At 44.2% G+C, this 15,938-nt stretch overlaps 1 protein-coding gene across 1 annotated transcript in view; it reads right to left on the bottom strand.

Moving 5' to 3' along the window:
* Window positions 1-9,171: 9,171 nt before the first annotated feature.
* Window positions 9,172-15,938, bottom strand: part of LOC147733176 (cytosolic 5'-nucleotidase 1A-like) — a 95,732-nt gene continuing 88,965 nt past the window's right edge. The window contains exon 7 of the mRNA XM_086957722.1: window positions 9,172-12,497. Coding sequence (XP_086813848.1) covers window positions 12,156-12,497 — 342 coding nt within the window. The 3' untranslated portion in view covers window positions 9,172-12,155. The remainder of the gene's footprint in view (window positions 12,498-15,938) is intronic.

Genomic DNA, 15,938 nt, shown 5'->3' with positions numbered 1-15,938 from the left:
GAGGATGCTGACAACTACATTGTCCTAAAGAGTGCTCTAATAGATGGGTTTGGCCTAACCACAGAGCAGTACAGGTTGCTGTTCAGAAACACCCAGAAGACACAGACTCAGGACTGGACAGATTTTGTAGATTGTGCTGCTAAGGCTCTGGTTGGAAGGTTGGTTACTGGGCAGTAAAGTAAGTGACTATACAGGATGGTATAACCTTATAATGAGAGAAAAGATTTTTAATAATTGTCAGAACCAGGTATTGCCTTAACACCTGGTTGACTCTGATTTGCCCTCTCCACAAGAATTGGGTAAGAGGGCAGACAAATGGGTCAGAACCAGGGTGAGGCAGAAGGTACAGAACCAAGGTGGTGACCAGAAGAAGCAAGACCAAAAGGGTGGGGAGAAAGCAAAAGACCAGAAGTCTTCTTAAAGTCCCCAAAAGTTTCAAATGGTGGGGGTTCCCAACACCCCAAAAAGAAAGAAGGTCCTAGAACACCATGGTGCAAAGTTTGTAAAGTAAATTCTCACTGGACCAGACCAGTGAGTGCAACAAAAAGGAGACAGCTCCAGCCACCATTGCCCCTAAGGCAACTGATCCCCTTAGTTCAGCTCAAAGTGGTGGTTCTCAACAGAAGGGTGTAGTAGGGTTAACCCTGAGAACTGAGATGGACTCTGGCCCAGTCAGAGTACCAACTCAAGCTGTTTTGATCTGTGATGGGGATATAGCCATGTCCTCTACTGTAAGTCCCAATAATTTGGGCAAGTACAGACAAACTCCTTTAATCAATGACAAAGTGTCTTAGGCCTACAGGGACACCTGTGCTAGTGTCACAATGGTGACACCCAGCTATGTGGACCCTGGACAGATCATACTAGGTAGAAATTACCTAGTGACCAATGCTAGCAATGTCACTACCACACATGAGATGGCAGTTTTTAATTTCTCCTGGGGAAGGGTAGCTGGCTTTAAGAAGGTTGTTTTTAGCTCAGACCTCCCTGTAGAATGTTTGCTTGGAAATGACCTAGAGACTTCAGCCTGGTCTGAAGTGGAGTATAGGACACATGCAGAAATGTTAGGCATCTCAGCACATGTGCTTGCTGTGACTAGGTCACAGGTCAAAAATTGCAACACTGAACAGGCACTGGATTCTGGAATAATAGACCAGTTGCCTACCAGGAAATGGAGCAGTAGGGTTAAGGCTGTGCCTTCCCCCCTGCCTCAGGATGAGGATCAGCCTTCTGAGGAAGCTGTTTGTGAGCCTGAAGAAGGAACTGCCCTAGAAGAGCTTGAGCCTGAACCTGTTGAGTTTCTTGAGACAGGGGGACCTTCCAGGGCAGATCTGAAGTAGGCGCAGTTGGATTGCCCTTCTCTCGAACCCCTCAGACAGCAAGCTGCTGCTGTGGCTGCTGGGAATGCTAGTGGAACCCATAAGGTTTACTGGGATGAAGGGCTCTTGTATTCAGAGGCTAGAGACCCCAAGCCTGGTGCTTCCAGGAGGTTGGTCATACTTTTGGCATTCAGTGGCTTCCTTTTGAAACTAGCCCATGATATTCCCCTTGCAGGACATCTTGGCCAGAACAAGACTTGGGGCAGGCTTGTCCCTCACTTTCACTGGCCCCCACATGTCAGAAGACACCAAGGAGTTTTGTCGCTCCTGTGTCACCTGCCAAGCCAGTGGAAAATCAGGTGTCACTACAAAGGCCCCCCTTACACCTCTACCTGTGGTGGGGGTTCCCTTTGAAAGAGTAGGGATTAACATTGTTGGATCAATGGATCCCCAAACAGCCTCTGGGCACAGGTTTATTCTGGTGATAGTAGATCATGCCACCAGATACCCAGTAGCTATTCCCCTTAGGACCACAGCAGCACCTGTTGTGGCAAGAGCCCTTTTGGGAGTTTTCTCAAGAGTAGGTTTTCTCTAAGGAGGTTGTATTGGATAGAGGTGCAAACTTCATGTCTAGTTACCTGACTGCAATGTGGAAGGAGTGTGGAGTCAACTACAAGTTCACCACTCCCTATCATCCACAATGCACTGGTCTAGTTGAAAGGTTCAACAAGACCTTAAAGGGCATGATTAAGGGTCTCCCTACATAACGGAGTCCGCACTTACAGGTTAAAACATATACCGCATACTCCGTTCTGCAGTTAAAATTGCCTTTGACTTTGATCTCGCCTTCCCTAAAGGCACTTTGATACGTTTTAGTATTAGCACCAAATGTGCAGGCTCTGTAAGTACTACATTTGTGAAAACCATACTTAGAGGATACCCAATAATCCTTATTGACTATCTCTGGACTATTCTTGACTAGATCAGATCTCATGGAATGAGCTTTACGATAAGTGAAGCCCGTTTTGACGGGCAAGACTTCTCGCATCACTCCATCTGTCAGTGCAATTGGCCACTGGGAATTAATGATTTTCCTAATTGCTTGTGACTGTTTGCTATACGTGGTGATAAATCTGCACGAGGCTTCTCCTGTGGGTTCTACTGATGTGGTTACTGTATTATGCATCAGGATTTCCTCTTCACTGGTAGTCAAGGAGTGTGGTTGAAGCAGACTATTTCTATCTAAGGAGTTAGCTTTCTGTAGTGCTACCTCCAAGATATGCTTCCCATAGCCTCTAGCTGACAGTCTCTTTTTTGCAATGTTTTGTGACTCAGTCCATGCCTGCTCTGTACTGCATGCCCGTCTTATTCTTAAAAATTCACCATACGGTAAACTGTCAATAGTATGGCGTGGATGAAAACTGGTCAAGTGCAGAAGCGTGTTACCAGCTGTTGGTTTTTGATACAGACTAGTGGTGATGACCCCACTGTACTGTGACCTTGATGTCCAAAAAGTTCACTGTGTGCACATTGATGTCGCTGGTAAAGGCTAAATTGAGCTCATTATCGTTAATGCATTGAACAAATTCTAATGCCTGCTCCATATTGCCTTTCCATATATATATATATCATATGCATATTGTTTGCTATTGCTCCGGGGTCCCCGCAAGTGGGCGGGACTATTCAGTGCTTATGACTATTGATGAGTATCTCCTGGAAGAGAAATTGGGTATCCGGAGTCAAAATATAAAATAGATCTTCAAACCAAGGCTCCAATAGGATTGAGCAACGATGAGGAGATGTGGGTCCATCTAGATTAGGATGAGGTCCATAAGACATTGAGAGCGGATCCCTCTTACTAAGAAATCATTAAGGGATATTGCATCTTATCCCTTAGCCGCTTAATTGAGCCTACGTGACATGATTGCCCATTCAGGGCTTAATAACAAAAACGAGGGAGACACGTTGTCAATATATATATATATATATGTATATATATATATATGTATATATATATATATATATATATATACACACATAAATGTATTTGACTTGAAGATGTAAACATCCACATGTTATAGAGTTATAATGAATTATTAATATCAATTTGATATAATACATGTCTGCATGGACAACGATACAATAATATTGTTCCCCTTGATAATCGTTTTATTTGCATTTATTAATATTTTTTCACTCGCCAATGTTCCAAATCACGTTACAAGATGGCCGCCATGAAATCTGGTAGTTATCCTTCACTTATAGGCCATCATTTGTTTCTTTAATTGTCATGCGGCACTCTGTTGGGTTTAAGATGTTCCCAGGAACAACAACTTACTGACATAGAAGAAGTCGCAAAGCCGAAATGCGCCTGTCAGTGCAGGGGGTCTGCATCTTAAAGCACTTCGTTCTAACTACTTCCGTGTGTGCTCTCATACTTGGCGTCGGATGACAATCGCTGATTGTGCATATGTGTATATATAATTTTTGGCCTCAAATCATCGAGACCATCACGGGACAAGCCTCATGGTTTTGGATTCTTCCCAGCAGAGTACTCAGCTCGGCCAGAGTGGGTTCACACCCATGGTGCATTCACACTGCTAATGGAGAGAGGTGCATTCTTCCTGCAAAACCACTGGTGGCATTGGGTTTACTGTCTGGGGGGCCTTTGCACCTGTGTCCTGGGTAAGTGGCACTGGAAGTAGGGGTGCGGAGGGTGCTGCAGCACCCCCTCGATTCTATGACAGTTACCAAAATGAAAATCAGCATCTTTCAGAAGACAAACCTCCCACAGTAGAATAATCGAAAGATTCTTTGTAGCAATGTATTTAGAAAATATTCTATGACCCCATTTCAGATCATTGGTGGTGTACATCTAAACACCCCTGGGCAGGCTTAAGTACTTTGGTGTACTCAGATGCACAGTGACACAGACATTGCTTGCTCCTATGGTGCATAAGGCCAAAGCACCCATTCTGAAAATTATTCCAGCATCACTGCCCAAGGGTGAGGCTCTAAGAAACCCTTTACAATACAAATGGAGTCCTGTATATCTTGGATCCGATTTACTTTCCATTTATGAGGGTCCTATGATGAGCAATGCAATTCAAAACGGTGGTTTATCACAGAAAGTCTAGTCCCTGCAGACATGACATTCTGCATGCAGTCATCTCTCAGCTTTGCATAAGTGAGACCCTGCTGTCTTGTTCACATGGCTGAGGTTCGGCTGCAATACACACCGTGGTTTTTCCTCTGTCAGCAGCAGTCTCTTGATGTTTGAAAAGTAAGTCTTATGCTTGCTGTTTCCAGAAATCAGGGATGAAATTTCCATCACACGTCCAGGGGAAACATCCTTTACAACGCAACTTTTACAACGCTCTACCATTGCGACGCAACTTTTACAACGCAAGTCATTACAACGAATTGCGCTGGAGGGCGCTCTAGGATAGGGAATAGTTTAATTACTATCCAACATCTTCCCTACTATCCACGGGGACTGGAGTTGGAATAGTAAATTAAACTATTCACTATCCAGCGCCCCCCTACGCAAGTCGTTGTAACGACTTGCGTTGTAAAAGTTGCGTCGGAATGGCATGCGTTGTAAAAGCATGCGTTGTAATGACATACATCCCACGTCCAGCTGGAGATCTCTTGTCTTCTCCTGTCACTCTCCTGCATGGGCTGGAAAAAGGTATGTAAAGATGCCCGTTGCTCTGGTTGGTTAGGGACTGAAGGTTAAGAAGGTATGAAACTCAACAGGGAATTAGCTTTTCATCAGTATTCTGGGCTTTGGATCAGCACAGAACTTCTGGAACCAGTGGTAGTCACAACTCCAGAGTATGAAAGGCAAATGGGGATGATGAGAGGTTTCAAGGACGAGCCCTCTTTCATTGAACTACATATGGCTAGGACCAAGCATGAAGAACAAGATGGACCTCTGTAGCTTCTATCTGCCACATTCAGAGCAGCAGCTAGGGTGCTGTGACTGGAGTTGTATCTGACCTGAGGAAAAGACCCAAAGCCCATCTGAGACCACAGCCATCAGGACCGACATGAAGAGTCAGACCAGACACCACAGGGATCTACTGCCTGACAGACCAGGTGCGAAAAAGTGCCTCTTTTGACATGGCTAGCCCCCCACCTTTTGCCTGGAACATGATGTGATTTCGATTGAAAGTGCACAGGGTCCAGGCCAACCAGGTCCCCTGTGCCAGAGCTCCTTCCCTAAAACTGTACCACGATTGTCACAACTTCAGATACCCTGTAAGTACCCCTGCACCTATGGCATGGGGACTGTGAAGAGGCCCCCCCTAGGGATCACTCAACAAGGCCATGCTAACTGCCACTGCAGCCTTCATGCCTTGGTGCAGACAAAAACAACAGAGTTGACATGGCACACTGTGTGCCATGTCAAAGCAGCACTACCTAAGGTATAGGTAAGTCACTCCTCTAGCAGGCCTCACAAGCCTTAAGGCAGGGTTCACTATATCTCAGGTGTGGGCATATCTGCATGAGCAGATATACCCCTCCCTTTAAATCTATTCTAAAGGGCCAGGGAAGCCACTGAAAGTATATGGGCTAGAAACTCAACAACTCGAGTTCCCAGCACCATGATGGCTTCACTGAACACAGTAGTGTTTGGTACCAAACAACCCCTCTTAATAAACCCACACTGTTGTCAGTGTTGGACTTATCGAAACATGTACTCAGGGGACACCTCAGAGGTGCCCTCTGAAAACCTACAAACTCTAGTGTTAGGCAGCCTGCCACTACAGGACATGTTTCTGGACCTCTGGGTCGAGAGCCTCTGCTCTCTAAAGCCAGAAACAGAGCATATCCTGGGGGGAGGTGTCACACCTCCTCCCCCATGATGAGCACAGTGCTCGAGAGGGAAGCTTCAAAGCTTTGCCGCCTTTGTAATGACCACAGCCTCTGCTGCTAGCAGCAGATGGCAGCCCCCGAAGAAACCAACATTAAAACCATAGAGCTCTGCCCTGAGGAACCGCCAAACTGCCTCCGGACCCACCTCTGCACCAAATGCCATGGCCCGAGTCCAAGTGGCTCACCGGTCCTACGAAGGTTCCCCAGCGATTCTGAGCCGGAGTCCACCGTGGGCTGACCCCTGACAGACTCTGCCCCATGCCAAGACAATCCCGGTAAGCTGTTCCAGATGCAAAAGAAAACCCCTGCACCCAAAGTCCATAGGCCTTGGGGAGCTTGCCAAACGGTGTGCATATGTACCCAAGTATCAGAACGTACATGGGTCGCCGTAGGTTTACTTCAATCTGCCTTCTGACCCGAACTTGCAGCCTTTCTCCAAAACTGATCTTCTCCATTGATTTGCTTTGGGCGCCCAACACTATGTTGAAACTCTGCACCCGGCAGCCCCTATGCCGCTCAGGGTTTAAGTTTGGTGCTGTCTTGTGGCCTGTGCTTACCTTAACTCCCAGAGTTTGACCCCTGACACCACTTTGCTTACCTGTGAGCAGCGCAACTTCGATCACCCCCATTCTCCATTGGTTAACATTGGGCGTCCAACCCTGAGTTTGACCTCGACACCCGGTCGCCCCTTTGCTGCTGGTGGTGCACTCTTGCTACTAATTTGAACCTTGCCTCGTGCTGGCCTGAAAGACACAAGACGGGATTTGTAAGTCGGGTACTTACCTTCAAAACTGAATTCTTGTTTTCCTCTATAGGTTAGCAATGCAGAACTGAAAAATTGCACTAAGGGCCCACTTTTTAAAGTGGAAAGTATTTTTTATTGAAAAACGTATGTACCTTTCAACGTACATCTTGGTCTCAATACAAATCTTGACAAGAGCTTATTTTTTATAAAATTGGCATGGATCTCTTTTTTGAGTCGTTATCATTTATTGGTCACTGTGTGTATAATAAATGCCTTACACACCTCTGTGTTAGGCCTAAGGCTGCTCGACCACACTACCACATATAGAGCACTTTTGCATTGAGCCCTGTACACTTCTGGGGAATCTCTGGGCTCCTTACACGATATAACCGATTATTGGCATAGCACATAAGGAGCCAGCTTCTTACATGAGGCCCAAGAAAAAAAAAGAACCAAATGCCAGATTTTTCTTGCTGTATTGCTTTACCAAATCTGATTAGTGAGTGACCCACTCTTCATTCTGGTGATATTTGTATCCAGTGAGTCTTGGCTCAAGATAAACACAGCCCTCCTTCCCAGCAGATCCCAGGTGTAACAACTAGTGAATCATCCTAGCCGACTTGTCTGAACCCGTTACTACATGATGAGTCACTTGCTGTTGAATTGTGCCACGTTTGCTTAAAACTACGGTCCCCTCAAATACAGTGGGTACCCTTGGGGTCACCAACACAAAGAAACTCATTTAATGCCTGGTACGTACCAGGTTCCCAGCTCTTGAAGTTAAACAACACCCTGAGATCCACCTGAAAAGCGCAAACCAATTTTCCAAAACTCCTTTGCATTCTGAACTGGAGCCTTTGAGACTGGGGGTCCTGGTACTCTTAGCCTTTACTGTTAGGTGGCTTTCTTCATCTGGCTAGGAATCTGGGGGCATATTACCAAGCAATAGCGATAATTATCGCTATTGCTTGGTTAGAGACAAAACTTTACCGCTAAGCTGCGGCGATTTTTATTGCAAATAAACCTTGGTATTACCAAGGTTTATCACAAATGCGATAAAAATCGGCCGCAATGCATGAATGTCGCTGAAATGTCAGCGATATTCATGCATTACCGAGCTAATGCTCTTAGCCATGTTATCCACCTCCCATTGGATAACATGGCTAAGAACTGCTCAGGGCAGGTGTTAGCTTTTGGAGATATTCGCGCTTAGCGCGAATATATCCAAAAGTTGGTAATAGGAGATAGCGATGTTAGCGACTGTTTCCAGTCGCTAACATCTTGGCACGCCCACTTTGCATGTCATTAGTGATAAATATCACTGACATGCAAAGTGGGGCCCAAGATGGTCGCTATCTCCTACTAGCTGTCGCTAACTGGTGTTAGCGACAGCTAGGTAATAGGGAGATAATTTTATCTCCGCTTTCTTGGCTTTTAAAGCCAAAAAAGCGGAGATAAACCCCCTTGATAATATGCCCCTTGGACTTTGGTACACAGTACACTGACGTTCATTTCTTCAACATCACTCATTATGTCCATTAGAAGAAGCCTATATTGTCGTTTCTGTTGTTTTGACAAGAGTGGTTGATTCGTTATGAGGATGAGAGCTGTGGTGGGACTTAACGCAAAGTTCATACAGGCCTAAATGCATTTGTTAAATGTTGTCTCTGGTTCCTTTTCTCTGGCAAACCTTCTTCTGAGCGTAGCCTGATTCCGAGTAACAAAGAGGACCGCGAATGGCTACTGCCAAAAAGGAAATGTATCATCCCCTGCGGCCCATTTGACTGGTTCTATGTTTACATAAACCCCTCCCCCAAACACAGACACTTACAATTTCTCCCTACGGTAATAAAGCTAACTTGTATATCAGTTTATTCTTGCAAAGATGTTTTCAAAGATGTGGGTGCCTTCCTCCCAATTATAAGCATTTCCCGAGTATCTGCTTCTACACACGTTCCTTAACTAGTTCAGACATACTGAATTTACATTGTACGTTTATGTGTTATTTTTAAGCCTTTAGAGTTCGTTTTGACGTTCTTACTGTTGCTTTGACGAATGGTGTGATGTGCAAATGTTTAGTAGGTCTGGAAAAAGACTTGGTTATGATCAGTAAGATTGGAGACAAGACAAGCTCCCTAAATACCTGACAAAAAAATACATCGTTAACCAAATTTCTTAGTTGTAGCTTATGTGCACATTTTTTAAAGAGAAAAGGAAAGAAAAAGGTAAGGAAAGAAATTTTTATTTTGTTGCAAAAACGTGCAAAAAGCCCTTTTTCTCCTAAAAAAACCCGTAAGAACATAGTAAATTGAACTAAAACAAGCAAAGTGACAACAAAAAATATTTAACATACAGAAAACCAATTCATCCATACAAAGTGAGAATTCTACAAATATGAAAAAGTTGTCGAAGGAAAAAATATAAAATACAAAATACTTTAATATGTTTCTAGAAAGGAAGACATCAAGTGGGGAGTACGTAATTTCCTTTCACCCTCACACAACGTTTGAGTGTTGTTGGTTTTGTGTTTTTCAAAACAAGTGTAAATGTAGGTGTGGTTCATCTGCAGTGTTTACCAAGAGGACGATGGGACAGAATCCAATTATCTGCAGAGGGCAAGAGTTAAATGAGTGTGTGTGGAAAGCAGCAGGCATTCATACACTGGGTGCCATTGGAAAGAATGCATAATAGAGGTAGCACAATGAAGAGTTAAGTGCTTATTGACTACGAATCAGCAAAGGACAGACCAGGGGGCCGTGCACTGAGGAAACGGACAATATGGAAAACACATCAAGGACTAATGTTGTTCGGTAATGAATATGAAAGAGGTCCATCCTAACAGGTTACAGGTAAAGGGAGATTTTGGTTGGCAGTGAATCTAAGATTACATTGTTTATGAACAACACATCAATGAGTCAAGCATGCAATAAAGAGGGAAGTTCTTAAGCAGAACACATTGAAAAGGTAAGTGCTTTAACACAAAACTTTAAGAAGTGTTGTTTTCACAGAGGAACGCACTGCATAAAGAGAATGCAGCGAGGAAGGAAGTCCCAAATGAGGATACAAACGAATTAAGTCCTCACAGACAAGAGACAAGGTTACGTTGGCTGCATTGAGGATGACGTTTTATGTGTATACTGCATCATGGAGTGAAATCCTTATGGATAATCCATTAAGGAATGTAGGGCATATTACCAACGTTAAGCGATATTTATCGCTAACGATGCTTAGCATCGCCGGAAATTATCGCAGAGATAACTTGCTATTAGCAAGGTTTATCTCAGAAGTGATAAAAATCCTCACGCTAACTGCCAATTGAGAGATTATCGCTGGAAAACCAACGATAATCTCTCAAAGTTTGGTGCTAGCTTGATGATAGGGGCTCACAAACTTAGCCATGATATCCACCTTCCATAGGATATCATGGCTAAGTCAGGAAAATACCAGGTGTAAAAAAAGCAGTGCTAACCGCGGTTAGCGCTGCTTTTTTCATCACTAACAGGGTTAGCGGAATCCTTGATAATAGGAAAAATGTCGCTTAACAACATTTCTCCTATTATTTTTCTCAGGAACGCCCCCTTTGCATCTCATTAGACATGCAAGGGGCAGCGTAGAGAAAAAGGGTGCTAACATGCGGATTTGCGTGTTAGCACCCTGTTGCTGATAGGGAGATCATTTTATCTCCGCTTTCTTGGCTTTTAAAGCCAAAAAAGCGGAGATAAATCCATTGATAATATGCCCCTGTATTCTTAAAAGGAATAGATAGAGGAAAGCGATTATTTAGGAGACTGCATTAAGGGGTCAAGTGTCTATGGACAGGAAATTAGTAACTAGACAGGATCCCTCTGGTATATGGAAGCTATGAGTCAATGGCATTTGTTTGGGTGAGGAGGCCTCTTTCAGACTTTCTGAGCCCTTAATATACATAATGTATTTTTCTTGGAAACCAAGGGATAAATTATGACGGAGATGTACCCTTTTTTGATCTAGTTCCTCACTGCAGCTAAGTGTCCTATGTTGGATAACAGCAAGTTCTTTGGTATGCAGTCATGCGTGTCGACTCTACACTCAGAAGAAGTTTCTGTTCATGTTAAATGGTGATGTGTCGAACATCTGTTCTTCAAACGTGACCTTGCCAAGAGTTAACAGACATGAAACAAGTGATTCTTTGACACACCAAACATTATTGGCTAAAAATAGCCATGGCCAGCATAATGGGGAAATTGGACAAACCAGGGACCAGCTAGTTCCACGAGGAACAGAAATGTAGTGGGACTGCTGCCCTTTGTGTTCTCAGAAAAAAAGTTGTCTAAATCTACTTTATATCAGTACTCTACAGCGACACACACAACCCTAGGAGAGCAAATGTTCTTTAAAGCTGGCTCATCATGCAAGAGGAACTTGGCAAAATGACTGATGTGAGTATCTGCCTATCCTCTAACTAAACCCTGGGACAGGAGCGACATCCAGTCATTGGCCAGGGCATGGATATGGCCACGGTTCTGTAGAAAGAAAACTGGCATAAAAACAAAATCTAATAACCAGACAATGGACCTGGCTAAAATCCTAAAGAGCATAGGCAAACAGTGTTTCAGCAGTGATTACATCTGTTTGCCAGCGAAACACCTGTCAAAGGTCTCACAGAGGGTCTGATGTCTTCCTGTATCTCAGAGGAGTTTAAATAATTCTAATTCTATAAGAACAGGAAGGGAAGGCAGAGTGGTAAGAGAATTAATAGTTGTACTGGTTTGACATTGGATCCCTATACTGTCAGATATGACCAGTGGGGTACACTTTCAGTGATAATGGAAGAGTTTCTCAACCCTATGTACACATAAAGTATGTGTGGGGAAATACAATAAATATAAGAGAGAATAGTAAGATTATGTGGCATGTCCCTGAGGAATTTGTAGTTGCTGATTGCCAATCAATTACTACCCGTCTGTAAAGGCCAATCCATAAAGAAACATTGATGGCGCGGGCAACCAGTCCAACCATGACGTGCCATGTCTCCTTTAGAAAGGCTGCAGGATTCATATAAGAAGATGCCAGACGATTACAGGTCAGATTGCGGGTCGTAGCATTAGTGCCACAAAAGACTGGAGCTCCAGCAGTCCACTCAATTTGCCACTGCCTTGTGGGACATAAATGCACCAACTCTTTTGGTTTAGGATTTAAGTGGTACATGATCCGCCACTGCATGCTGTCTTCTATTCCTGACCCATCACCTTCACCTTCCCATCTGCAGAAGCGCACTCTAAGGGTACCCACGCTGAAGGGATGCCCACATCCAGGGCCCCTTCAATGTTATGCTCGCCATCATCAAAGAAGATGTGAGGTCGGATCTGCCTGAGGATGGGACCTTTGGGAGCCCCAACCATGAAGAATGCCTCGTCGATGGCCAATCCCCACTCACGAAGGGTGCGGATGGTGCGGATACCCATGTCTCTGCCACTACGAGCAGTCACAAGATATGTGCGTAGGGGGCCTCCTTCCCGGTCAAAGTTCTTCCTTATCTTTCCCAGCAGCATCGCAAACTCCAGTAAGGGACCCTAGAAAAAAGCAGAGACCATACACCAATGAAGAGAGACATCATAAATGCTGCTAAAAGAACACCATTACAAGTTGGTCGGAGCAGTATCCAACGGATGCGGGAACACTTCTCCAGCCCTGTTTCCTTAATCCTGGGACACCTGGGTGTGAATACACTAGACCCGGTTTTATGAGAAGTCCATCCACCAACAGGGCTTTGGGGTTGACATCGATCAGAGGTTCAGGCCGACCTCCACCTCAACCTCAGATTGAGCAGTGCTGAAAGTATGCAAAGCACCCTCCAACAGCCCTTAAGCCTGCCTTAACCCAGCAACCTCCCCATCCCATGGTTCCAATACAGGAACCGAGTGGGCCTCTCTCCTCCCATTTACAACCTGCTTGAAGCAGTAGTAAATATAAGCATTAAACGCCTCAGAACAGGCAAAAAATGTGCAACAAGATCTATTAATTCCAGGTCCAGCAGGTCATTCCTCAATCTGGGAGGTTTTACTTGTGATCCCCATTAACTCATGGACAGACAAGAGCTGGAATTACACTTGATTGAAAATCATGTGATTCAGGGAAAATCAATCGATCTACTTGTGCCAATGCTTCAAATGGACTAGTTCTACCAGGTACTGAGTACATGCCCTAGTTTAATTTGAACTGGAGAGTACCTGCACTTCTCAGCACCGCTGCAATACATTTAATGGGAAAGTACCAGCACTTTAAGAAGCAGACAGGTACTCTGGATAATGAGCACCAGTACTGCAATATTTCCTGTCTGTGCCTAAAAATAACAATATATGAAATGCAATTGTAAACATTGGGTAAAATGGTGAAACATAGTACAACCAATCCAGATCTGAATTATATATATGCATATACATACACACCCAGGACAAGATATGGGGAGAAGTGGGGGTACACAAGGTGGCGACTCTCTGGACTGCACATGAAGACAGATAAGGCAAAAATGTTTGGAAGACAAATCAACGCCCCCACACTTCTCCACTTCGCAGTGGAGCTAACTTCACCAATTATATTAACATATCCATTAGATCAAAATCGTCACATTTCATAGTACTGCACAGCACCAAACCTGAAGGTTATCACTGCTCAGTTCTATTTTTATCATTTTAACTGGTGCCAACAGTGCGGTCTCTCTGTTCCTCCTGGTCCAATGCCATTTGTTCCAATTCAGTGTCCACTGGATGCCATTCTATTAGACCACCTTGACCACTAATTTGGTATAGTAATTTCCTGCGTACCTCACATTCATCTTTCACCGATTTAATCATTTTATTTTTCCATTGTTGCACTGTTAAGGTTGCTTTCCTAATTTATCATATGACAATGCATTTCTAAGCTGCCACAAGGCCCAACTCCACAACATTAGACATGTATTTAGTAGATTTACTCCTGGGAACTAAACCCAATAAACATATTTGAATATTCACTCGTAAAGTTACACCCATTAAAGAAGATAGTTTTTCGACTACCTCCTTCAAGAACTTAGGGGCACATTATCAAGGAAACGCTATAAATATCCATTTTCCGCTTTGCGTGATTCTGTTTAACGCTGCGTATCGCCGGATTTAATCGCTGAGATATCGCGTTATTATAAACGCATATCTCCACGCGATTAAATCTTGCAATAGAGGCATAAAACAGAATCGCGCAAAGCGGGAAATGCGATATTTATCGCGTTTCCTTGATGATATGCCCCGTTGCCTCAGCCGTACAATCCACCTGCCATAATAAGTAAGGCTAAGTCAGTTACAAACCAGGCATTACAAACCCGCGATAACCGCGGTTAGTGCAGTTTATTTGATCACATCACGGGTTTGCACGAGGCTTGCTAATATTGCACTGCCGTGTCAGCGCAGATTTCCATGGAGAAATGGAAAGGAACGCCTACTTTGCATGTCATTAGCTATATTCATCGCTGACATGCAAAGTGGAGTTAAAAATGCTGCTTACTCAAGGAAACACGTGTTACCGTGTCCTTGATAATTGTGAGCTAAAAAAAAAAATCGCTGCTTTTTGGCCGAAAAGGGCCGCTAAAGCGGCGGTATTCGGCTTGATAATATGCCCCCTAGTTGTACCTGGACATTCCTAACATATATGTATGTAAGAGCCTACTGCCAACATGCATTTACTAAAACTTTCTGTGAACTTGTAGAATTAGACATAATTCTGGCATCTAGAGTAGGACATAGAGTGGAGAAGTGTGGCTCACTGGTTAGAGGAGGCAGACCTGGAAGCAGAGGTCAGCCCGGGACCAGGGTCCAATTCCCGGCTCGGCGGGTCTTGAGTCCTAAAATGTCCACGTACTCGACAATTCTCGCACCGGTGCCTACTCGATTCACGGGTTTACACTCTGCGACTCTGGGCAATAGCTTGCTTAATCTCCACAACGGCCCCTTGCGGTGGGATGCCTGGCTTTCACCTTGTGGATACCCTGCCGGGGTTATCTCACATGGGAATACCAGGACGGGTTCCCTAAGCAAGCGCTTAGATACCGGGTCGGTGATTTGCGCTATATAAATACATGTACATTTACATTAACATAATTAGACATTAGCTTGAGGCTGCACATGAACACGGTAGCTGAGAGAACACGTACTACTGCTAGAACACGTACTACTGCTAGGTCAAGACAAATGACGACAGCATTGAAGGGAACACAACAACTAGGGTAAGGCACAGAGGGAGGTTAAGCGATGGACACATAAAAAGCCTACACCAAAAATACATGAAGATAGCAGCCAGAGCAAGACACGGAAAGAGCAACAGGGGAAAGACACAGAAGGTGTTATTTACATAGGACACAGACAGAAATTACTAGATGTGCTGAAGGAACAAATGGAAAGAACAGCTACAAAACAGAGACAAATGATGAGGCCACATACAGGTATCATCAGCTGGGATAAAGCTCACACAATTAAATAGAGAAGAAGATACTGTCGGAGTGTTACATAGGGAGTCACAGAGAGCAGTTAGTTTAAGACTCAGTCAGAAAGCAGCTAAAGGGAAACAAAGAGGTGCAGCAGCATCAACAGACACGGCTCCAGTAGTAACAGAAAATACAGGGACAAAATAGCTAAAGTATAACAATGATTAGCAGTTAATCAAAGGAAAAAATAGAGAACTACTAAAGGGGCACAGGAAGATAGCCCTAGGTATAGATACAGGGAGGGGGCACCTATGTGGGGGTACACCCACACAGATACTAAAAGAAATGCATCTAGACAGGAAACAGCATTTACAAAGCGGGCTTATCCACATGTGCCATTTCAACGCAAGCTGAACAACGCTCACCTTAACCACTCATATGCCTTAACCAGGCACATGCGTGGTTAACGTAGTCAGCACTTTAGATGCAGAGTGGATGGGCAGGGAGAAGAACAGGAAGGATCAGGAAGGAAGGATCGGTACGCGGCATGGTAAGTAGGGAT

Source organism: Lissotriton vulgaris, chromosome 2_1 (assembly GCF_964263255.1).
Source record: "Lissotriton vulgaris chromosome 2_1, aLisVul1.2, whole genome shotgun sequence".
Classification (NCBI taxonomy): Eukaryota; Metazoa; Chordata; class Amphibia; order Caudata; family Salamandridae; genus Lissotriton; species Lissotriton vulgaris.
Note: the sequence above shows the minus strand (reverse complement) of the source record. Positions and strands in the feature narration are given on the sequence as shown.